Raw genomic sequence first — 22,973 nt, 5'->3', positions numbered from 1 at the left:
CTGACTGAATAATACATTTACGAATGCAAAATACAACTATCCTGGTAATAAGACCTACAGTATCACAGTTTGGCGGGGCAACCCCTTCGAAACCACTTGGGAGATTTTTATTTTTATTCCTGTCTTCATTTAGTTGAAAATAACTCAGCAAACATATCACGCAAAAGTCATTATTTAAGTTTTTTAGTTACAGAATTAACCATTCATTTAGTGTATAATGTGATGTGATTATGTGTTTAATGTGATCTATTATCTCGTGTATTATTCAAAGAATTACTTGATCTTCGTACGTTAGTTTTAGGCATTCAAAACTGTTACTTTACATACTTATTTGGTATCAATCGAAAGCTCTTGCACTCTAGATGCGCCTCTTCTGGGTTTTTAAAATAACTCCGTCTAAAGGGCTCTGCCCTACTGGGTTCGAAAGTTCCAATGTCAATAAAATGGAAGTACTAGCAGTTATCCGCGGCTTCTTATGCAATTTCGTAGGTTTGGGATCTGTATGAGCATTTCTGGTTCGATTGAATTATATATCCGTCGCCAATGTTGAATTTATCTTGGTTTCTTCTTTCAAAAGAAGACTAAGATGGGTTTTATGTCTTTTATATCCAATACTTAAAATTTGTTCAAAATTTACAGTTAAAAGTACATCAACAATGACACAATTTACGCGATTGTTTCTGTACAAACTGAAAAATAATTTAGTATTTTAGAAAACGTATAGCTGGATTTGTTACATTAGTTCAAAATCACAGTCCAGCGAACTTTCGTCTAGCACAGTTCGTGCCAATTGCATGTAACACGTTATGGGACATTCTCAAAGATACATGAGTACTTACCTACTCGCTGAAATAACAGAAAAAACTGCGTGAAAACTAATGGTTACGCCTTAGAGAATTTACACCACTTTAAATGCAAAATTGAAAATAATGGTTAAATTAATCAAATATATCGTTGTGCTGTCATGAAACAATGTAGACGCAGAACAGTTTATTGCATTTGACAGGCTCTTTCAATTAATATTTAGCAAACTTAGAAACCAAGATTGGGTTTTCACTGCTTTATATATCCTAAGGGATTTTCGTAATAAGAATTGGAATTCATCCCAGCGGCCTTAAGCATTACAATCGGTTGAATAGTTTACGCTTGAAAGTCACTTTCGCATTTTATAATATTAGGATTTTTGTTTGGTTTAAAACAGCTGATTACTAAAACACATGCGATTCTCTCTTGAGGCTGTTACTCTCAATACACTAACTTAGTATCAGTCCTCCTCCGTAGACTAATGATTATAGTCTCAAGATTCAAGATTCAAGATATTTTATTGTCATTAAGCACAATACATATTATGCAATAGACAAAGTCAACATATTATATAGCCTACTTTAATCTAATCTTTAATCTAGGCACAGTTATAGGACAAAATACAGTATTGCCAGCTAGAACTAAATAACAATATAATAAATGTGTATAAAAACAATTAAATTACAATTAAATAATTTAAAAATCTATACAATATGTGCTAACAATCCTAATCTTAAATTAACAATGGATTAAAAACTTAATGAGCTAATATCACAGGCTAGGTAATCTTCAACAGTGTAAAAAGCTTTATTTTTCAGCCACTTTGCAATGGTAACTTTAAAATTATTAAGTGTAACATTCCATGCTTTCTCTGGTAATTTATTAAATAATTTTATACTGAAAAATATCTGGCTGTTTTTGGTCTTTTCGAGTCTGACTGGGGGTAGATCGAGTAAATATTTTTTTCTTGTGCAGTGTGTATGAACATCTTGTCTATTTATGAAACTATTCAAATTTTCTTTTACATCAAGTAATGAGCAGTAGATGTATATAAAACTTGGCAAGGTCATAATTTGAAGTTCTTTGAAAAAAGGTGAACAAGATTCTTGTTTAGAAACATTTTTTTAAAATCCTAATAGCTTTTTTTTGCCATAAAAATATTTTTTTGGCACTGGAACTGTTTCCCCAAAGAGTCACACCATACCTCAAGTGTGAGTGGAAAAATGCATAATAAGCAGTTATCAACATCTCCTGAGTAACAGTATTCCTTAGTTTACATAATAGGTATATAACTCTAGATAGTTTAGTACATAAATAATTAACATGATGTTGCCAGCTTAATTTACTATCTAGGATAACACCCAATAACTTAACAGAATCATTACTGTATTTAGTATTATTGTGTAGAGATAATGTTAAATATTCAGTTTTATTATGATTCACTGCCAACCCATTTGCTTTAAAACCATTCTAGAGCTAATTTAAATGAACGTTCTTGATCAGATTTTAAGGTTTGTGAGTCTTTATTAAAGTTTTAAAAAAAGTGTAGTATCATCCGCGTACAAATCAGAATTACAAGGTAGGCTAGATGAAAAATCATTGATTGCAACAATAAACAGAAAAGGTCCCAAAACAGAGCCTTGCGGAACTCCCAATTTCACTGTTCTGAAATTGGACTTGTTCTCCCCTTGGACAACCATCTGTTTCCTGTCAGATAAATAAGATGACAATTGTAATGCTTTATGTTTTATGCCATAACTAAACAACTTTTTTAACAACAACTCATGATTAATACAGTCAAACGCTTTACTTAAATCTATCAATGTTGCAGATGATATAATCTTTTTCTCAAAATTATTTAAAATGTTTTCCACAATTTTTCCTATTGCTTTCACAGTGTTTGATTTTTTTATAAATCCATATTGTTCTTTACAGAGCAAATTGTTTTGAGAAAAGAAATCATACAATTGGTCTTTTAAACAACACTCAAAAATCTTACTCAGTATGGGAACCAAAGAAATGGGACGGTAACTAGCAGGATCTGCCTTGCTGCCCTTCTTATATACTGGTACTACTTTGGAACATTTCAGTGCTTTAGGAAAAATCCCCTCAGATAACATCCAGTTGAATAGAAATGTCAATGGTTTTACTATGTAGGGTATAATATCCTTGATGATTTTATTAGAAAACCCAAAATAATCTTCGCTTTTTGATCCACTCAACTTAGATACATATTTTATAATTTCAAATTCAGTTATTACATTTAATTGGAATGTTTTACTAGCATTATTAAATCTAGATAAATAATTACTCAAAAGCTCAATAGCAGTGTCAAAATTATTTTGCTTCAAATGTGTAGTACTAACTATATTTATAAAATAATCATTAAAGTCATCAGGCTTTATTAATTCTTCAACGCTTTCTTTCTTACAATGAATTTCCTTTTTTATTATACTCCAAGCAGCTTTACATTTATTTGGAGCTCTCATAATATATCTGTCAGTGGCTAATCGTTTTTCTTCTTTAATTCTATTTTTATACATCTTTTTTATTTCTATATACATTTTTTTTGTGTTCAGCTTCATTTTTCTGTGCCCTTACTTATCTTGAATCTATCATAAAACACTGTTACTATATTTCTAAGTTTATATAGTTCAGGTGTAAACCAGTCAACCTTTGGTCTATTTCTACTTTTGATTTTGACATCTTTAACAGGACAGCATTCTTTAAGTGAACTTGTTAATATTTGTATAAAAAAATCAAAAGCATCGTCAACAGTTTTGAAAAAAAGTAAGCTGCCACCAGTCAGTCTGATTCAGTCTATGTTTCAAACCTTCAATGGCACCAAAAAGACAGATCTCTCACTTTTCTTTTAAGAATATTTTGGTCTGGTACTGTATTTGAAAAAATGCAACTCATAAAACTCTGTGTATACCAGCATGATCAGATACATTTGGTTCGATAACTTGACATTTTACTTTGTTTTTGCTTAAATTACTAACAACATTGTCAAGACAAGCATCTTCTCTAGTTGTATCAAAATTATGACAATACATATTAAATGATCTTAATAAATTCAAAAAAGTAAATTTTTCAGAAGAATCTTTTCTTACATCTACATTAAAATCACCTGTTAGTATCACAGTTGCAAAATTTTTATTTAAAAATATCATTAAAGACTCCAAATAGTCAAAGAAACTAAAAATATTACTCTTTGGAGTACGGTAGATGGTAACTATAACAACATCAATCTCCTTTAAATATATAGCTGTTGCTTCCAAAACAAAGACAACACAAAAACTACTAATATCTACAGTTTTATATTGGATTTTCGACTTTACAAAGATTGAGCTGCCGCCCCTACAGAGTGGTTTCTCTCTACAGTAAATACTTGCTAATTGATAACCATTTGGTATATACAAATCAGATTCTTCATAAAATAACCAGTGTTCATTAAGAGTTAGGATATCACAGTCATAGCTATCTAAAAATAAGTCTAAAACATCTACCTTATTTTTTATAGATTGAATGTTTGGGGGGGTGGGGGGGGGGGGGGGTGGGGGGGGGGGGGGGTGGGGGGGGGGGGGGGTGGGGGGGGGGGGGGGTGGGGGGGGGGGGGGGTGGGGGGGGGGGGAGGTTGTTCTCTGTCTTGTATAAGAATGAATATTAATCTGCGTATCCAGTTTGTTGAGTTTACTTCCTACACGCATAATGCGCTCTAAGAAGTATTGATCATGTATTGTTGGAATTTATAAAGTAGGAAATTTGTCTTTTACAGATGCTCGCTCTTCTAAATTTAAAATAATTCTTTGTACTATATTTTTAAGTACGTTTTTTTAGATGTTCCACCATAAATGGCCAACCTGTAAGATAAATGAGAATGTGTATGTGCATAGAAGATCGACTGTTTCAATGCTGCACAGTAAAGATGGTAATGCGCCATCAGGTCTAGTTGGTTTGCTTGTTAAAGAAACAATATCAATTGCTGGAATTTAGCAAGTAATTTTATTTTTCCGAATGTCATTGACATGAAGTTTATATGATGTGAAGAGTGAATGTGGTTCAGAGTGTTGTCAAAATAATAGATCTTAACCCTTCCCACGTTTTAGATGGATATATTAAAATTGTAGACTATGACCAAAACGCCAGATACAGTTATATCCGATATTATAGATTATGTCTCTTGGAGAGTTTTAAGTTCATAAAAGACCTTCAAAATGTCCGGTGCACACTCCATGCTTATTGCTGTTGCCAAGGAATATTTATAAATGACCTTCACTCTGAGGCAGGGGGAGGGGAGCACCCTTTGTCTAACTCCGACCTCCTGCTCCCCAGTTGTGAGTCTCCTACAGAGCCATAACCAAATATATCCGTGGCGTGCATTACTGCTTTCTTGGTTATCACGAGTGTGCATCTACTACATATCTCATTATTATTCTTTGTCGTGTGGTAGTGTTGTGATTAGTTGGAAATACTTATCTTGCTTTATTATGCGATGAGGTGTTATTTAAAATAAATTTAAATTTAATTTAATTTAATAGATTAAATTTATTATTAAATAAACAGTTTTGTGAATAGTTTTTTAATTTTTATCAATAAATACGCTAATTTTAAGTAAAATGCTCTGTTTTATACTTTTTTGCTTTTACCTTTTATAATTTAGTTATAATAAAAATTAGCTTTAAACTTTAAGAAAAATAAACTTTTTACATGTCTTGGCGTTATAGGAAAGTTAATGGATTTATTAGTGGCGTGCAAAGGGTTAATATATCCAACTTGCAAACAACACAAACAACCAGTCCTTTCTCGTTATTCTGAATTGACTACAATATACCATGTTCTTGGTGACAGCTCATGTACAGTTTATTGATAACAGTTCTGATGTATATTTATATTACTCCTAGATTAATAATAATAATAATAATTTATGATTTTCAACATTACATTGTTGTTTTTCAAAATAACTGAAGTCATACATTTTAAATCAAGGCACATACAAATCTATATCATCATCCGAGAAATATAAAATTAAACTAATCTAACCTAACTTAAAACTAATCTAATACATTACACAGCTATTTAGAGGTGAAACACTCCTCCTCCAAAGCCAGTCTCAGATTTGTCCTTAAACGAGGAATATCCATAAGCCTTTAGACTGTGAGGGACACTGTTGTATATCTGGGGGCCAAAGTATTGAAATCCATTCCTCCTCCCATCTCCAGCCTGACCCTGGGCACCTCCAGCATGGCGTCCTGCCGAGTGTGACAGTCCCTAATCTCAGCCCGGGTCTGTAGCATTAGTACGTTATGTTCATGTCCGCAGTATGGATGCCAACAATCGGAGGTCAATGGAAGGGATGCAGAGGCTGCACGCCACGCCCTCTGGCTCCCAGTTGGACAGGCCCTACTACAACCCTATGAGCGACGTGGAGACCGCAGAAGTGTCGTTTGAGGCGAACAATGATAACATCCACGACTCGGATCCTGAGGCCAGCTCGGAAATTTCCATATGATACGCCTGGGTGAGTCACCATCGGTACGGCAGCCTCCATGTCTTTCTGCTGCGTTACCGGTTCAATATTTTTGTCAAACAAGGGTGTTACAAATTAAAAAAAAAAAAAACACTCCAATAATATACTTTTTTATTTCTGTGACGCATTTCGTACTCAAAGAGCACATCATCAGACCCGCATAACTGAATAAAAGTGGTTACAATAATAATAAGATTTCTCTTGAAAATATTAGGAAATCCCAAGAATAAATGAAGAAGAAAAATCTTGGAATTTATCAAATTAATTGGAACAATTATTGTGATTTAAAATACATTGGATAAACAAAAATAAAGTTAAAAAAGAGAGCTAAGGAACATAGAGCATGTTTAAAATACCAACAAGAAGAAAGATCAGCCATGGCAAAACATGCACTTCAAACTGGACACTCTTTTTCCAATGAAAAATTACTAAAAAGTCCAAAATAAAAAAATTCCTTGATGCATATGAAAAAATTTTTATAAAGAAGTACCAAAATAATCCAGTAAATAACGAACCTTTCCAAAATTCACTGTTACTTTATTTGATCTATCTAAATATCATCTTTATTTTTTTATATATACATAGATATACTGTCCTGTTATAGAATATTATCTCTTTGTATTTTTAATGACATATGTTTTTATTTAGCACAAAATTGTTTATATTATTATTGTAACCACTTTTATTCAGTCATGTGGGTCTGATGATGTGCTCTTTGAGTACTAAAGGCCTCACAGAAATAAAAAAAGTACATTATTGGAGTGTTTGTTTTAAATTTATAACTAATTCCAATAAGAACAGAGCTTGTATAATGTAACAAGGGTGTTATTTCTAAAGTGCAGTTTGGTTTAACAGTTGGTGTTTAAAACCGTTTTACATAAATATTAAAAAATTTTGACACATCTACATACTTTGCAAACATCCCTAGGCCTCTCTAACAGAGCTATAAAACAGCAGGTCACAAGAGGTTATATAACTATAAGAATAGAATAAATTAATATTAACACAGTAAAAGCCTTACAAAATTTTTGAAGTGTAAATAATCTTTAAATGTTAAAGTATTTTCAAAACCAACTTTCCTGGTTATTTTCTGCAAGGGTAGGTCCTCAACTAATTTTGGGTAACATTTGGAGTTCAATAAAAAATCTGTTAGAGATGTTTTTTTTTACATTTACAGCAAGATAAATTAAAATTTTTTGAAATGGTGCTTCAAGATACTTTTAAAATGAGGTACTAAACGGGGCGTTTAAAAATTCATTTTTACATTTGCATTTAAAAATTCCCAAAAATACCACTTACAGATTTTGTGGGAGGTTCAAAATAGTTTTATCGGATTATTTGGCCACAATATGGAGGGAATACAGTTGAAACGGAGATTCTATCTTCGCTTGTTATACTGCTGCATAAGCCTTTCCCTTTAAGGGATCCTATTCAAAAAATCCAGAATATGGCAAGCTATCATCTTCAGATGTGGATATTTGGTGAATTGTGGTATCAAATATCGTCACTGTTTTAAAACTTTGTTCCTTTCCCTTTTCCCACCCCCTTTGTGCTCACTTTTATGCAAGTAAAATTCTATTTTATTACGTTCCAGGGCTCAACAGAAATCATCGAGGAGAATGAAACCGATGTGCTGTTCTGAGTCCCTCATTGTGTTTCTTGTACATTGGTTGTTGCACCATGTCATCATCACGTCCACCGATCATCTCAAATCGTCTTCGATCCTGTCATCATGAGCTCGCTGAACTTGTCAACTATATTAGTTCAAACGTATTTGTTAATATACTCTTATTAAAATGTGATACTATAAATATACTTTTCTTTTCCCATAATGCTAGTGAGTGATAAAAAGGAATACGTTAACTTTAAGAAAACTATCTGTTATTGGTCTTTACCCTGCCTAAAAAACAGTATTGGCTTTGTTTGCACTCAATAACACTGTTGTAGTGCCTTTGTTTGTACTTAATAGCACTGTTGTAGTGCCTTTTTGTACTCAATAGGACTGTTGTGGCTTTGTTTGTACTCAATAGCACTGCTGTAGTGTCTTTGTTTGCACTTAATAGCACCATTGTAGTGGCTTTGTTTGCTTTTAATAGCACTGTTTTGCCTTTGTTTACACTCAATAACACTGTTGTACTGCCTTTGTTTGCACTCAATATCACTGTTGTTTCAGTGCCTTTGTTTGTACTCAATTAGACTGTTGTTTTGCCTTTGTTTGTACTCAATAGCACTGTTGTAGTACCTTTGTTTGTAATTAATAACACTATTGTAGTGCCATTGTTTGTACTCAATAACACTGTTTTAGCGTCTTTGTCTACACTCAATAACACTGTTGTAGTGCCTTTGTTTACACTTAATAACACTGTTGTAGTGCCTTTGTTTGTACTTAACCCTTTCCACTCGGATTTTTTTCACCAGTCTGCCCCCTCAGCTCGTATTTATTTTAGCATATTTTCAGTAAAAACCCATTTTTAGCAAACTGGAAGTCAATAAAGTATATAGATTATTATATTGTATAATAATTTTATTTTATTTGTAATTTATAGCATAGAGATATATAATTTGATACTTACACTAATAAATTTTATATTTTAGCACGGTATGGTATCGTTCAAAAACACTCTGCAGGATGAAGGCCAGGATTTTTTGAACAGGTTTTACAATAGTAAAGTGTTTCCTTTCTTCCTCCTGGCACCTTTCTATTGCTACAAACAGCACAGTCTTTAGATTTTTTTTGTTGTTGGATGAGCTGGGTGTTTGTTTAGCCTTTCTTCTTTTTGTACTGATATTGAATAAGGACGACCCCGCTTCAAACTCATAGGGTTACGGACATGGCCTACAAGTTCAGTGATGAGGATTTCTCTGAAATTCCTGTGTTGAATAGTTTTTTCTCCCATGGTTTTGTTCATTCGTGTTTAACAAGAAAAAGCTATTTACTATTCCCACTTCCAACATCCCAGAAAAATAGCATTCTCCACCATTTCAGAGATTTACGGGGAAAATTTGTAGGAAGCAATATAGTGGTCTGCTTGGTCCACGCCACCCATATATTTGTTATACTGACAGATAACTGTTGGCTTTTGTATGTTTATTTGATGTTCCTTGCCTCTTCATTCTAATTCAGCAATAACTTCTGAATCAGAAAGAAAAGATGTACTTGGTAACGACATATCGAGTCACTAATGCGAACGCGTTCGAAAATTGGTTAGGAAACGTGACTACAATGACAAAGCAAAATAAATCAGCAGCCGACCAATTGTAGTTCAGCTGTCATTTTATTAGTTTCTGAGAATGCCGTGCGATCGCAGCACAAATCGGAAACATCGTAGTCCGCCTAAAATAAAGTAAAGCTGACGTCATTGCAATGTCGGATGACGTCCGACACACGAGTGGAAAGGGTTAATATTATTGTTTTGCTTTGTGTTTTCGGCAATCAAGTCTGGATAATTTTTTTTCAAATCACTTAAACCCAAACTTTTACTCATACGTTTCTAGTTTTACACCCAAAAATAAATAACTTTTCCAATTGTTTTTATAATACTACTGTAAGCATTACAGAGGACACTCACAAGAGGTAAAATAATGAAAGAGTCAAGTCAGTATAAACATTATATTGATAGCTATATACAATAGAAGCTGACAGGCAGTTCAAACAGTCCTGTGCTGCAATGTACAGTCACAAGCACACATAAGCTTACAACAATGCATAGATTAGTAGGTCTCTGTTAGGTTGGGTTATGTTTGCTTTTACATACAAATCTACTTGGCCCAGCAAATTCATTTTCTTCCACAGCCAATATAATTTAAACGTTCATTGGATATTCTAGCATGATAATTGACATGTGTACCCAAATATTCAAATATTATTCCACTTGATAAAATTTTAAGTCTAAAAACACTATGTGAACATTGATACAACTGATTGGATTAAAAGGCTTTTATAAAAACGGGTTTTACTATTTTTTTTGTAAAATAATTATACGATTTTTAAACTTGAACACTTTAAAAAATTGTATATACTTTCTAGTTAACGTAAATTTGTGGCTTTCTACAATATAAATTACAACAATTGATCTTTACGGTTTAAACATATACATTTGAAATTTGCACACAATGTACTTCTAGAAACAGAGGGTTTAAACTGAAATAATATCCGGTACAAAAAGACACACCAAACATGTTGCTATCCAAAAGAAAACTAACATTTTAGGACAATTACTAACATAAGATTTACTGACAAACAAATCATTAAAATATTTAAAGCCAAAGTAAGGACGAATTTGAAATTCAACACCTTAAGAGAGTATAAATAATCTTACGATAAACCTTAACATTTTTAAAGATAATTTAATCAACAAAATATATTACATTTAATAAATAAAGTTCTAAAAACATTTCATCTCAACTTTTTACAACAATCTCCTACCGTACAATAAATAAGTTTAACAATTAGTTTAATCCGAGACTTCACACTAGGGCTTCCCATCCCTCTGATGTTATTTTGGGTTAAAACTTTTCTGACACCAATTAAAATTTGTTACAGTAGATAATATGATTTAGTATTTAATATGCCTAATACAGAACAATAAGTAATATAATCTGCTGTCAAGATTGCACAAATTGCCGACCAGACGGTATATCTTGCAATGGTGCCTAGTCTCGTACGGGTAAGGTTTCGTGAAAAATTAAAAACTATTTGATTTTAACACATCAAGTCCATAAAGCGTTTTGAGCATATCTCAAATAATTCTTGGCAGTACTTCGATTAACGTTATTTACTCGAGTTGGCAATGCGGTTATGTTTTGTCCCAAAACTGGCAACAGCGTTTTGAGACTGTACAGTCTGGGGCTATATACACCATGTACATGAGTCGGGTCCGGACAGCTCTGGGTGGCAGTGGCTGAGACCGGAACTATCACGAGGAGTTGCCGCCCATCTGTAACAGAACCAGTGACATGCTGTATCAGATCGTTATACAATGATCGTTGATCGTATATGTATGTCGACTCGATGTGGTTTTACGAATTTAGTCAACATGTTATAACCCTCAGATTCAGGAGGACAAGGCGGTTTTGACAAAGTAAAATTAGAGACCTAAAAATATTACAGTAAAAAATGAAATAAATATGTCTGTAAAATGAGTCATCCGATAAAGATAATGGTGACATTTTTGCTGAGTTTGTAAAAAATTTCTTCACAATCCGATTGATATCGTTCAGGAATCTAAACAATGATTGTTCTTCAGTACATCTTGTGAATTAAAGTACAAACAAGTACAGATGTGTGAAAATTTAAGATTTTGAATCGAATAATCTATTATTCTGCAATGAAGGATGAAAATCATTACTTAGTAGTTTTAAATTATTCAAGTGGAATCAAACAAATCGAGATGTAGATGCAAAGACCAAATGTGAAAACAAAATAGAAATCACTGTTTTGTTATCTCATGGTAGCATACTCGTGTATTCAAATTATCATTAAAGCTCAGCTTGACGTTTAAAACAAAAAATTGAAATAAAATGGAAATGTTTTGACACACGTCGAAAGATGTTAAACACAAATCGACTTTTTAATAGTTTAAGTTGAAATTAATATTTGTATGAAATTTAGTTTTGAAAAGTGAAAATTTTAATTATAAAACTGTTATTAACTTTAAAATACTTACTTCAATTTACAATAAACTCATAACAATGCATTCGAAAATAATAATTGCTACTTATTGCTTCAAAATCATACCCTCCTTAAATCATTAGTTTTGTATTTGACATTTTTTTCAATTAAGTGTATAAAAACACTGTTTGATATTTTATTCAATGGCATAATAATAGATTCATGATAAAATTTCACTATTTGAGCATATCCAGCATAAAGGAAACTGTCATGGTTCAAACAATTACCAGCCCATTTCACTTGTTCCATCTAATTGAAAAGCGATTGAAAAAACACAAATACTTAGTGCCTGGAATAATTTCCATCAAGCAATCGTGCAGAGTGTCATTTTACCAATTCTTTTAATAACTTCAACTTAAAATTTGTACAAACAGTTTTATGGACACAAACAAACAAAAAAGTGGGTTTTCCAAAACCTAGACCGGACATGCAAAATTATGGTGTGGATCATATTATCAACTTTTTCTGCCATTACGTGTCTTATTTTTTTGTAACTGGCAACAAGCCATAGTATCCGTAGAGACCTCTTACCTACTTCACGTTACAAAACTGGACTGGAACAGAATTTGAGTCGATGCACTCACCTTGCGGGGGGCGATTCCTTGGTGCTACAAGTCCTTCAGGAGTGCAGACTTTGCATTCTTGAGCTTGTCCAATCTCCGTTGTAGATGTGAGTGTGAGGTCTCCAGCTCCTCGACTCTGGCCTGCGCCTCCCGCAACTGTTACCAACGCAAAAACACTGTTAACTTGCAAACATTCTCATGCATTTATTCTCTTCAAGTACCTCAAGAATTATATACATCCTTCATTCAATATTGCACCAGTTATTCCAAATCAACGGTGTTTAAAATTATACTCTGATGTTTGATCAACTTTATTTTGACAATTTTTTTTTTTGCAACATCACAGCTAGAGCAACCCACCAGTTGTTCCCATCTACGGCCACTACTGCCTGCTTTATTTAGGTATGTGTTTGAAAACTTACTGAACAAAATCAACCAAACATATGCAAATATGTTTACTGTAACAACTAATGGGGTTCGTTACGAAATCAGATGTTTAGTCAGATGAGTAATTTTTCATCACGTAAAATTCCCAACAGTGTTGGGTGCAAAGTGTACGGGGGGGGGGGATTGAAATGCAACATCAAAAGTCACCAGCGGACTATTTTAGTGCAGGCTGTTCTAGCATCCACATGAAGAATCAAGCGACTGATTATAAAAATATCAAATTAAAAAAAAACTCATGTACTAGACATTTCATGGATGTGTACCAGCAACCTTGCATTTGCCATGAATAATAAAATCAGCATACATTTTATATAATTTTAGAGTCCGATTTAGGATGAACTTTAGAATATACCAGATTTTAATGATGACAGTAACAAACAACAAGTATTACTTATTGTGAAAGTTAAATAATTATACATTTTAAAACTACCACTTGTGCAAATATACCCAAGCCAGGACAAATATTGCAGCTCCTGTATCCATGGGACTGAAAGGGTTAAAGAAAACAAGTTTTTTACGCATGCTTGAAGTGGTAAGCTCTCTCAGTCATTATAACTGAACAACATAGTCAGAGAAAAAGGTCTATGAGAAATGGCATGATAAAAAAATGTAGTATCCTACTCAAGAAAAGTTTTTCAAATCCTTACTTATTTCTGGTACGACTGAGATTAGCTGATAATAATTTGCTTTCAATGGATTGTGTTTCTTAAAAATTTGAGTTACTACAGCTCTTTTCAGTGCCACGGGAATATTTCTAATCTTTCCACTGAAAAGATGTATTAATTATCATAATCAGTGGTTTCAGTAAGGCATGTAAAATTGTTTGAAAAGCCAAGACGACACACAGTTTACGTCAGTTGACTCAGACACCCTTGGTGAACGTAACACGTCAGCCGCTTCCTTCTCTGTTACAGGAGTTAATACCATTGACATGACGGGACTTAATGTTTGATTCGTTTCAAAACAACAGCCAACCTTTTTGTGATGGAGACATTAGGGAAAGTTTTTAAAAGAACATAATAATAATGTCCTCAAACTGGTTAATACAAAATTTAACACACCTAATTAAATAATGAAACAAAGTTTAGTGCATGCACAAGAAAAAATGTTTGTTTTCAGACATTCTAAAAAAAACGTCCCGAAGCGATTCCAAAACATTCATGCAGACAGATAAATTTATGTGTGCATTGGCACATATGATAAGCTGGGGAGCAATTTTTGTCTGTTCGTCTGTTGCTGCGTGTGCTGGCTCTAAGTCAAGTTTCCGGAGTATCAAATATGTTTCCAAACACCCTTTTTTACAAGACAACAATGAGAGTAAATGTAACGCTAAATCCCAGTCCTAAACTAGAAGCTTTACTGTCATTTTTAGTTGTTTCTATGTATTTAAAATTCGGCACCTAAAAATAGTATTTTACAAGAAAAAAAAATCTATCTAGCCATGAACGTTCCAAACCGAGTTAGAGTCCTTTTGTGCAAATAACTGAAGCAGAAACGACAACAGTATGTCATCTGTCAAGTCAGTGATGAAGGACAAAACTTGTTCTTCACTTCCTCATAATCTGTAACAAAACAGCTGAAAAGCAGTTCCTACAGTCTATGAAGAGAGATTTCCTTCATGGCAAATAAGCAATGATGCCAATTATCCACAATTATGTATCGAAGATTTGAAATTTGTAATTACTGCAACGATGACTAACAGCACAAAACTAAAGCGACTATTAGACCATTTGGTTAATATTCAAGAGTATAATTCTATAAATAAATAAGATTTCAATGGAATCTTAAACCTACCTCTCTTTGTAATTTTCTTTTTTCTAATTTTAATTCATCTTCTAATTTTTCAGAAGTCTCCGCAGCAGACTTATACCGAACTACTTGACTCTCCAGTCTGGCCACCTGGAAAAAAAAAACCACAAAGTCAAAACATTTCATAAATTAATATCAATCACGTCATATTTTAATCTGCCCACTAAATAACTTCTATCAATTAACATGAAAAAAACATTTGACTTGATTACAAACATTAGGTTTTGACAGAGTATCTATTATTCTTTATGGCAAACATGAATACATACAGTGGCCTGCAGGGTGTTGACATCTTGTTCGGCTTTTTGTAGCTTGAATTTGTAGTCTCCGAGCAGTTTGTTTGCTTCCCCTAAAAACAACATCAGAACCTTTTTAATTGAGAATGGATATAAGCAATTCACTTTTTCTATTAAAAAAATTAACTGTCACCGTGTGTTTTCAATGTCGTCATTTCAAATTTTAATCCTAGTGTTGGCTATTGACGATTAGTCGTCAATAGTCATGATGTCACTATTTCACTTATTATAGTACGTAAACTCGTCATATCAACATGATTCGGGCACCATTGCAAACATCAGAATCCGTCCTGTCTACAGACAGTTTTTTCAATAGTTGTAGCGAGTGGACGGATGAGGTAATCAGCTGTTTATAAAGTGGAATTTATTTTCAACTCTGTTGCTACAGCCCGGCACAGTTGTTTACTGACTGCATTGGTTATTTTGTTCATTTATTACGTTCGTTAACTGTAAATATTTATTGATTATTGCATAAAACTTGTTTATTATGATCCTGTGATGTGAGTAGTTTTAGTAAACAATACTAACAGTGATATGTTTGTTTACTAAATTTAGATGCATATTGTAGTTTTGTTTTAGCCCAAGTCACAAGTAAAACCATTACAAGCAATAAAAAAGCTAATTATTGATTTATTTTAACACTGTAAATATATTATTGATACGTTATTTGTTATTTTTAAAAAGTTTCTTTTTACTATGGCTTAAAACAATTACGTTTTTGGTTACTAAATTTAAAATTGATAGTTGCTGTTTTATTCAGTTGGGTTTCAGGCACGTTTTCAAATTTTCACACATATTTTTAGTTTCTTTGTATATATTCCTAAAAACCTATATATTTTCAAAAACTACATAATATTTGACAGCTTTTGGCTATCTTGAAGTTTCAAAATTCAAGGAAACAAAATTATTTCCAAACCATGACCCCACGCAATTAATGTAAAAATTTTAAAATTTGGGTAAATTATACAAATAATTACATATAACAAAATTAGACCTATTATAAATTCAAGTTATCTGAACAAAATGTTATTCTCCAATCTTTTCTGAAAATAAAAAAAAATGTATAATACAGCATAATTGCTGTTATATATGTATTTTTTTTAAATAAAAAGAAAAATACCTTACGCAACACACACAAACGGCTTACCATTAACAAGTGAAATTACTGCCACTACTAGGGTTAAAAAATTAAATGTTTACTGTCTTGGTAAAAACCTGTCAGCCAAGAAACATCTGTCAGCATGCATACATGTCCGGTATCATTCTATTAATGTATAGTAGAATAAACTAAGCATGTCGGCCTTAAAGCAAAGTTTAATCTCTGACTCAAAATATACTCAGATTTTTAATAACGAAAAGTGCATTTACCTGTTTTATTATAACCGTTATTTCCCAGTGTAGCTATTATTTATTTCACTTTCACTATAATGGTGATTCTTTGGAAAAGACATTCACAATTTGTTATAATATCGTGAAAATGCTCATGAACTTTCTTAGCGATTTTATGCTTTCATATGCTTAGTTATAGATCCGTTTCAATAAAAAAAAAATTAAAATACTTCTCATCAGTTTGGACTTGATTGGACCACAGATGTTTGAAAGTTAATTTTGTTTGGCAAGTTAAACTTATCTTAAAAATTTATTTTTTTGTTAAATAATTTTGTAAATTTCTCTGTTTTCTTTATAAGAATTGTTGCAGGAACTAAAAATTGTGTGGGATATAAGATTATAAGGAACTAAAAAAGATTATAAGATATTTCAGTACAAAATATGTCAAAAGGATTGTTGTATATTCCTAGATTTGACAACACTCACGTTTTGGGTTGTTCTCAAAATACACTTATGAAACGACTTTTATGAGTGTACAATATTTTCGGTACAAACTAAAAGATGAGATTTCAATGTTTAATATTTAATAGGATATACCTGCTCACTCGTGTTTAAATAAACACAGTAAATTAAAGACAACAAAGAAAATTGGAGAATTTTATAATCAAAAGGTAATTCCCTGACAACTGGTGGTTTGCAAAAAAAACACATATAAGAGACATTATTTCTTTTACAGGTACAAATAAATTTAAAATACCAAGAACGATAAAAGATTCTGGTCCGAGGCCATGAGTGATTATCATCAGATATGCTGGAGGACTCTATAGTGTGGTAGTGCCGTTTGGTAGGCTTTTACATTTAAGATTTAGTTCATAACTATTTGTTTCTTGGCTATTTTTTACAAACTTCGTTTTGTTTTTTCTTACGAAATGTTTTTATAGATGATGAACCTCCAAGAAAATTACTGATTTTTATAATACTTATTTTATTAACACCCATTTTATTTTACAATGATTTTTTATTGCTTACCCAATGATTTCCTTACAAACTGTATTGATTACAAAGTTTGATAAAAATGTTATAACAATTATTCTTCCTTTACGTTCAGATTATAAATTTCACAACTATCATTAATTAATATGACACAAAATGGCATCAGCCTTCCAGAAACTAAACAAATTCATGTTTTCTAAATAATCATATGAAATATGCAGTTTTACATAAAAACTAAATGCACACAAGAGGGAAAACAGGTTTTAGATATAATTGTACTAGAAAGGGTTAATTTACACTGGACAATTAAGGTGTTGTCTGCTTTTCTAGAACATACATAAAAAGTCTGTGTGTGTCCAACTGTTGTAAATGTTAAATTGATATCTTAGTTTTACAATTTCTTACTATTCTCTAACTTTTTAGCCAAATTTGCAGATTTCACGCCACTTAGGTACTCGATTGACTTCTTGTCTGCTCTGCTGTTAATATCCATTCATGTATAAAACAGTAACAGATTTCATAAACAGTTTGTCCCGACATCGCTGTCATTCGCTCATCAGGACTCCGACCTGCCGATGAGCCAATAGAAGAGCGTCCATATTAATGAGCTAAACTGACAGTATTCTACTGGTACGATGGATACGTACGCTGGATGTCCTCCGAGTCGTCAGTGGGACCGTTGGTGTGTCGACCGCGGGAGTGCGCTCGCTCCTCCTCCAGCTCCATCTTGACCCTGCGCAGTTCATCCACCAACTCGTTGCGCTCCTCGACGAACTTCTTCAGTCGCACATCTGCAAGTATTGGACAAGTTTAGTGCTAAATAACAGTGTCTTATAGATTGGAGTCTTTTACTCATTTGTCTACTGTGTATTTGACAAATTGAGTCAAATTAAGTCATTCTAATGGCTAAAACATTCTTGTCAAGTGAGTGTTTAAAAAACAACTAATAACACAAAACGATACATAAGTATGATATATTATACATAAAAGATCCAGGGAACCTCACCAAGACATATATTAAAGGCTCAGGGTAAGTGTTACGGCGGCTTAATAGATTTTGGGAACCTTGTTTCCTTGAAAACCGCGTCATCTCACAGCGCGAATGGTTACAATTCTTGGGTTAATGGGCTATGGATTACAATAAAAAAATTTTCCAAAACCAAAATCGAATGCACCACCATATAAGGGCAAGCAGAAAAGAAAATTGAATGTTGATGAACAACATAAAAGAGGAATAAAATTATCAATTATTACGGTAACCCTCCCACACCGTAAAAACGCCAAATACAGTTATTTCCGATATTATAGATTATGTCTCTTGGAGAGATTTTTAGTTCACAAAAGGCCTTTGAAATGCCCGGTGTACACTCCATGATTATCGTGGTTGACAAGGAAGTATTTATAAACGACATTCACCCAGCGGCAGGGGGAGGGGAGCGCCCTTTGTCTAACTCCGACCACCTGATCGTCAGTTCTGCATCTCCTACAGAGCCATAATCAAACATATCCGTGGCGTGTATTACTGCTTTCTCGGTTTTCATGAGCGCGTCTACTACGTAACTCATTATTACTCTTCATCGTGTGGTAGTGTTGTGATTAGTTTAAAATATTTATCTTGTTTTAAAGTAAAATTGAAATTTATTTGAAACAAACAGTTTTTTAAATAGTTCCTTTTAATTATTATCATTAAATATGCTAATTGTAAGTAAAATTCCCTGTGCCTTTGCCTTTTATTATTCAGTTATAACAAAATTGAGCTTTGAACTCAAAGAAACCAAATTTTGTTCCTGCCTTGGTGTTGGAAAGTTAATAAATTTATTAGTGGTGTGCGATGGGTTAAAAGAACTACAATAGAGACAAACCAGGGTAAAAATATGGAATGTAGATAGATCAGTTTTATGAACACGTAAGATTTAACCTATTGGGGAACTTGCCCGAGGGTACTCGTACTCCTTCTAGACGCTAACGATCACGTATGTTTTTTTTTTTTTTCGCTAGATCGCAGTTTTGTGTTCTCGTGCATTCCTTTAACCCATTGCGGATCAGTGACGAGCCTGCAGCGGCCGGGCCTAACGGCACTATGATGAGCTCAGGTCGCAAAAGCGGCCTGCTTTTCAGTTTCCCTCCAAATAGTTCTATTAATGTCTGATAGATCGGGCGATCGTCTTCACTTGTCAACTAAGAGTGTTTAACAACGGTCTACGTTTAGAGTTTTCAAAAGTTATATAATATATCCTACAGATCACAGTTGTATGTCGAAGTTGAAAAATCATTCATATGAGTTTACTCTCTGCTTTTTAGTGCTTCTAATTGGGTGTTTTCCTCAGTTGTTATTATAATACTTTTGAGGTTAGTGACACAGAACTAAACGACGCAGATGTACATGTTGGTGGGTTCAGTCTAGACAATGGCCCGGATGTTGTAATCGCTTCGCCCGAGCCGCTTTATTTAGACTATGATTCAGACATCATCCCTGCCACCCCGGAACCTTGCTCGCGTGTTATCGTTCCTACATCATGGATACCCCAGCAGGCCCATGTTCCATCTGAACGAATACCTTCACAGCTGAATTTTCTAGTATACAATAGCGATACGATGTGGCACACCATTGCTGTTCGTGCGGCCACTGACCGTAAATTAATTCGTGCCCGCGCACCAAAACAATACGATCCGCAATGGGTTAAGATATTATTCTGTTTTGATTCATTAGGTTTGCACACTGGAACCACAACTAATAGCTTGTTTTGTTATTGTTTACATTTTGCCATATGCTCAATTTTCGTCACTTCAATGTTCTGTTTACATTCTTGTATCCTGTTCTCAATGTTTAGTGTTTAACTGTTTATAGTTGTTGAATGAGTTTTTAGTTCTTACGCTACCTCATGGAACAAAACAATTTGCGTACTTCAGAAGTAGACAGATACTTGTACAGTGATATTGAGAGAATATTCAGAGACTGACACAGAAGTTAATTATAAAAAGTAAATTAATGGTCATTATATATAATGTAATGTAATAGTTTATTTTAATTATCATTTTAATGTAACAACCAGTTTTATCACATCTCCCAAACAACTAAATCAGAAGCTTGTCATAAAATTATAAAAAAGTGAAAAAATGTAAGTGAATTTTGATTCTTTTATTATTATGCTTTATAATTAAGTAATCTAATAAAGACTGGTTTTCCATGTATAAAAAATTGAGCTGTATTGTAGAAAAACATTATTGAAACTGATAAACAAGAAAAGTAATAAAATATTGACAGTTGCTTTTGATTTTTAGCTTTCTTACTAAAATATTTTAAATATATACTAAAATTAAACAAAAAATTATTTGGAGAAAGCAGCAAAGGCTATTGTAGAGCCACCAAATAGACTAAAATGTCCTGAAATTTTACTAATTTATCTGTATCCAAACTCATTCTATTAATATTTTAAAACATCCATGCATTTTGGCCAAAATCCATTCAAACATTCAGTCCTCTTAGACAGGTTAGGTTAATTGATTCCTCAATGGATTAAACACAGCTAATGCGAACAGTTAGCACCCACCTAGAGAGCCCGAACCCTGCTGAAGCACATCTGCCACCTCTGCCGAGACCAGAGCCTTCTTTGGCCGTTTCTTAGGGCGAGGCTCAGCTTCTTCACTCTCCTCGTCAGATGACGAACAGTCACCCTCCACCACCACCAACCCCTTCTCCTGGACATGTAAAAAATGTCAACGGATTTATCCTGGTGTAAAAGTACTTAATGTTTAACATTATTATTTAGCTGCCGTTAAATACTTTTTATTGCAAAAAATCTAGTCAATTTTTTGCTCTTTTGCCTAATTTACGTAGCAAACGTATATAACTGCTTCAAAATATGTGTCAAATTTTTTTACCAAATAAAATAAAATCAACTAAACTAACTTGATTTAGTTCTTATTCTTAGTTCACTCTCATTGAAGTTTTCAAGTTAGGTCAAACCATGTTGAAACATCACTAATACAATTAAAACATTTGGATATTTTATCAATGTAGTTAACATCTGTTTACTGATGTTATTACTTTTTGCTTGTTAAAAGTAATAACATCAGTAAACAGATGTTAACCCAAAACAATATATCTCAAGGCATTATTTGTATTAGCTATGTTTTGACTCGGTTTGAACCATAAAACTTAGATGATATAAATAGATTAGATAGTATGTAGATGGCAACTAACTACAAAATTGACATGTTCTTATTTTAACCCAGCGTACATCATTGATGCTCTTTCACTCCTTAACTGCCAATAAATAAACTTATCCCTAACATAGCTTTCAGTGCTTAGGTAGACATACTCACTGATAAAAAAATGATTTCTGTAAGATTTAGATGTCATCTACTGTGGAAACCGAAGTGGAGTAAATTAATTTGTAATTTAACCCTTTTAGTGCCAATTTCCGAGTAAGTAGACATTTTAAAAACATACTTAAATTCCAATGTTAAGTTTCCTGGATGTTAAAAAAAATAAACAAACTAAAAATTTGAAGACTCTTGGAGCAATTGGAAAGATTTTTATGTCTATTTCATATACTACTGAGAAAACTTTCTTTCTCTAAAACTTGTTATACTGCCAAGGCAGCTTCTATTGCAAAAAAGAGCTATATTTTAAGAGCTCATTTGGTAGATTTAAAAAAAATAAAGCATTCTTTTAATGTGCTTGATTTCACTGAGTGTGGGATTTTATTAAGTGTTAATTCTAAACATTTCTAAACAAAAATCAATAAGAAAAACAAAGTCCTATAGACACCAGTGTGCAATATTGTTCGTTTAAAATAACGTACATCTTGAGCTATGCTTACATTAAAATGTTTTGCCGAACTCCTTGTTGACCATCCATGGAATATGAAGAGTCAATAAATACCTTAAAAACTATTTTTTTAAGTCCAGTATTCATTAACTAAGTTTCACAACTTCAGCTAAGATAAGAATATTAATCCACCTAGGACAGGACCTACATTGTAGATGTTTCAAACTTTAAACCAGCGTAACTTTTTAAAGAGTCAACCTTTTCAGATCGGATTTGCGGCATTGTACTCTACTAATAGAGGCCTTTAATTTGATATACTACTCGACCTATGCTCTAATTTAAGATTTCCTTCTGACTCCTTGCAGGTCATCTCCCTGACATGACAAAAAATTTGTAGTTACTTCAAAAAGTAGATTTATAGGTGCAATAATGATGTACCACGTTTTATTGCTTTATATGTAATCGTTCAGGAATTATCAAGCATTTTTTTAGTTTAGTTTTTTAGGTATCACCCTGCTTAGTCAGTCACCTATATACTAGATACCTGAATCAGTTGCACTAGCTCCGTGAGCTGTGTGTTGGTGACTTCCAGGTCCTCTTGTAGCTTGGTACGGTGTCTCTTCGTGTGCTCCAGCTGTCTACACGTCTCTTTGTGCTCCCTCTGTACAAGCAAGGCAATTAGAACCTGCGTTCAAGTTACCCATAACAGTTTCCATCACAAGAATATAGCCTTCAACTTATATAGTCTAGAACATTA

The 22,973-nt window shown here is 33.1% G+C and overlaps 1 protein-coding gene across 2 annotated transcripts in view; it reads right to left on the bottom strand.

The window, feature by feature from the left end:
- Nucleotides 1-9,930: 9,930 nt before the first annotated feature.
- The window catches only part of LOC124366384 (leucine-rich repeat flightless-interacting protein 2), an 80,073-nt gene continuing 67,030 nt past the window's right edge, over nucleotides 9,931-22,973 (bottom strand). For both annotated transcript variants that reach the window (XM_046822900.1, XM_046822902.1), the window contains exons 6-12: nucleotides 22,761-22,877; nucleotides 20,994-21,141; nucleotides 18,090-18,233; nucleotides 15,094-15,173; nucleotides 14,810-14,914; nucleotides 12,590-12,724; nucleotides 9,931-11,271 (exon numbers count right to left, since the gene is read on the bottom strand). In XM_046822900.1, the coding sequence (XP_046678856.1) occupies nucleotides 12,614-12,724; nucleotides 14,810-14,914; nucleotides 15,094-15,173; nucleotides 18,090-18,233; nucleotides 20,994-21,141; nucleotides 22,761-22,877 (705 nt within the window). In that variant the 3' untranslated portion in view covers nucleotides 9,931-11,271; nucleotides 12,590-12,613. The remainder of the gene's footprint in view (nucleotides 11,272-12,589; nucleotides 12,725-14,809; nucleotides 14,915-15,093; nucleotides 15,174-18,089; nucleotides 18,234-20,993; nucleotides 21,142-22,760; nucleotides 22,878-22,973) is intronic.

This window comes from Homalodisca vitripennis, chromosome 7 (assembly GCF_021130785.1).
Source record: "Homalodisca vitripennis isolate AUS2020 chromosome 7, UT_GWSS_2.1, whole genome shotgun sequence".
NCBI classification, from domain to species: domain Eukaryota; kingdom Metazoa; phylum Arthropoda; class Insecta; order Hemiptera; family Cicadellidae; genus Homalodisca; species Homalodisca vitripennis.
Note: the sequence above shows the minus strand (reverse complement) of the source record. Positions and strands in the feature narration are given on the sequence as shown.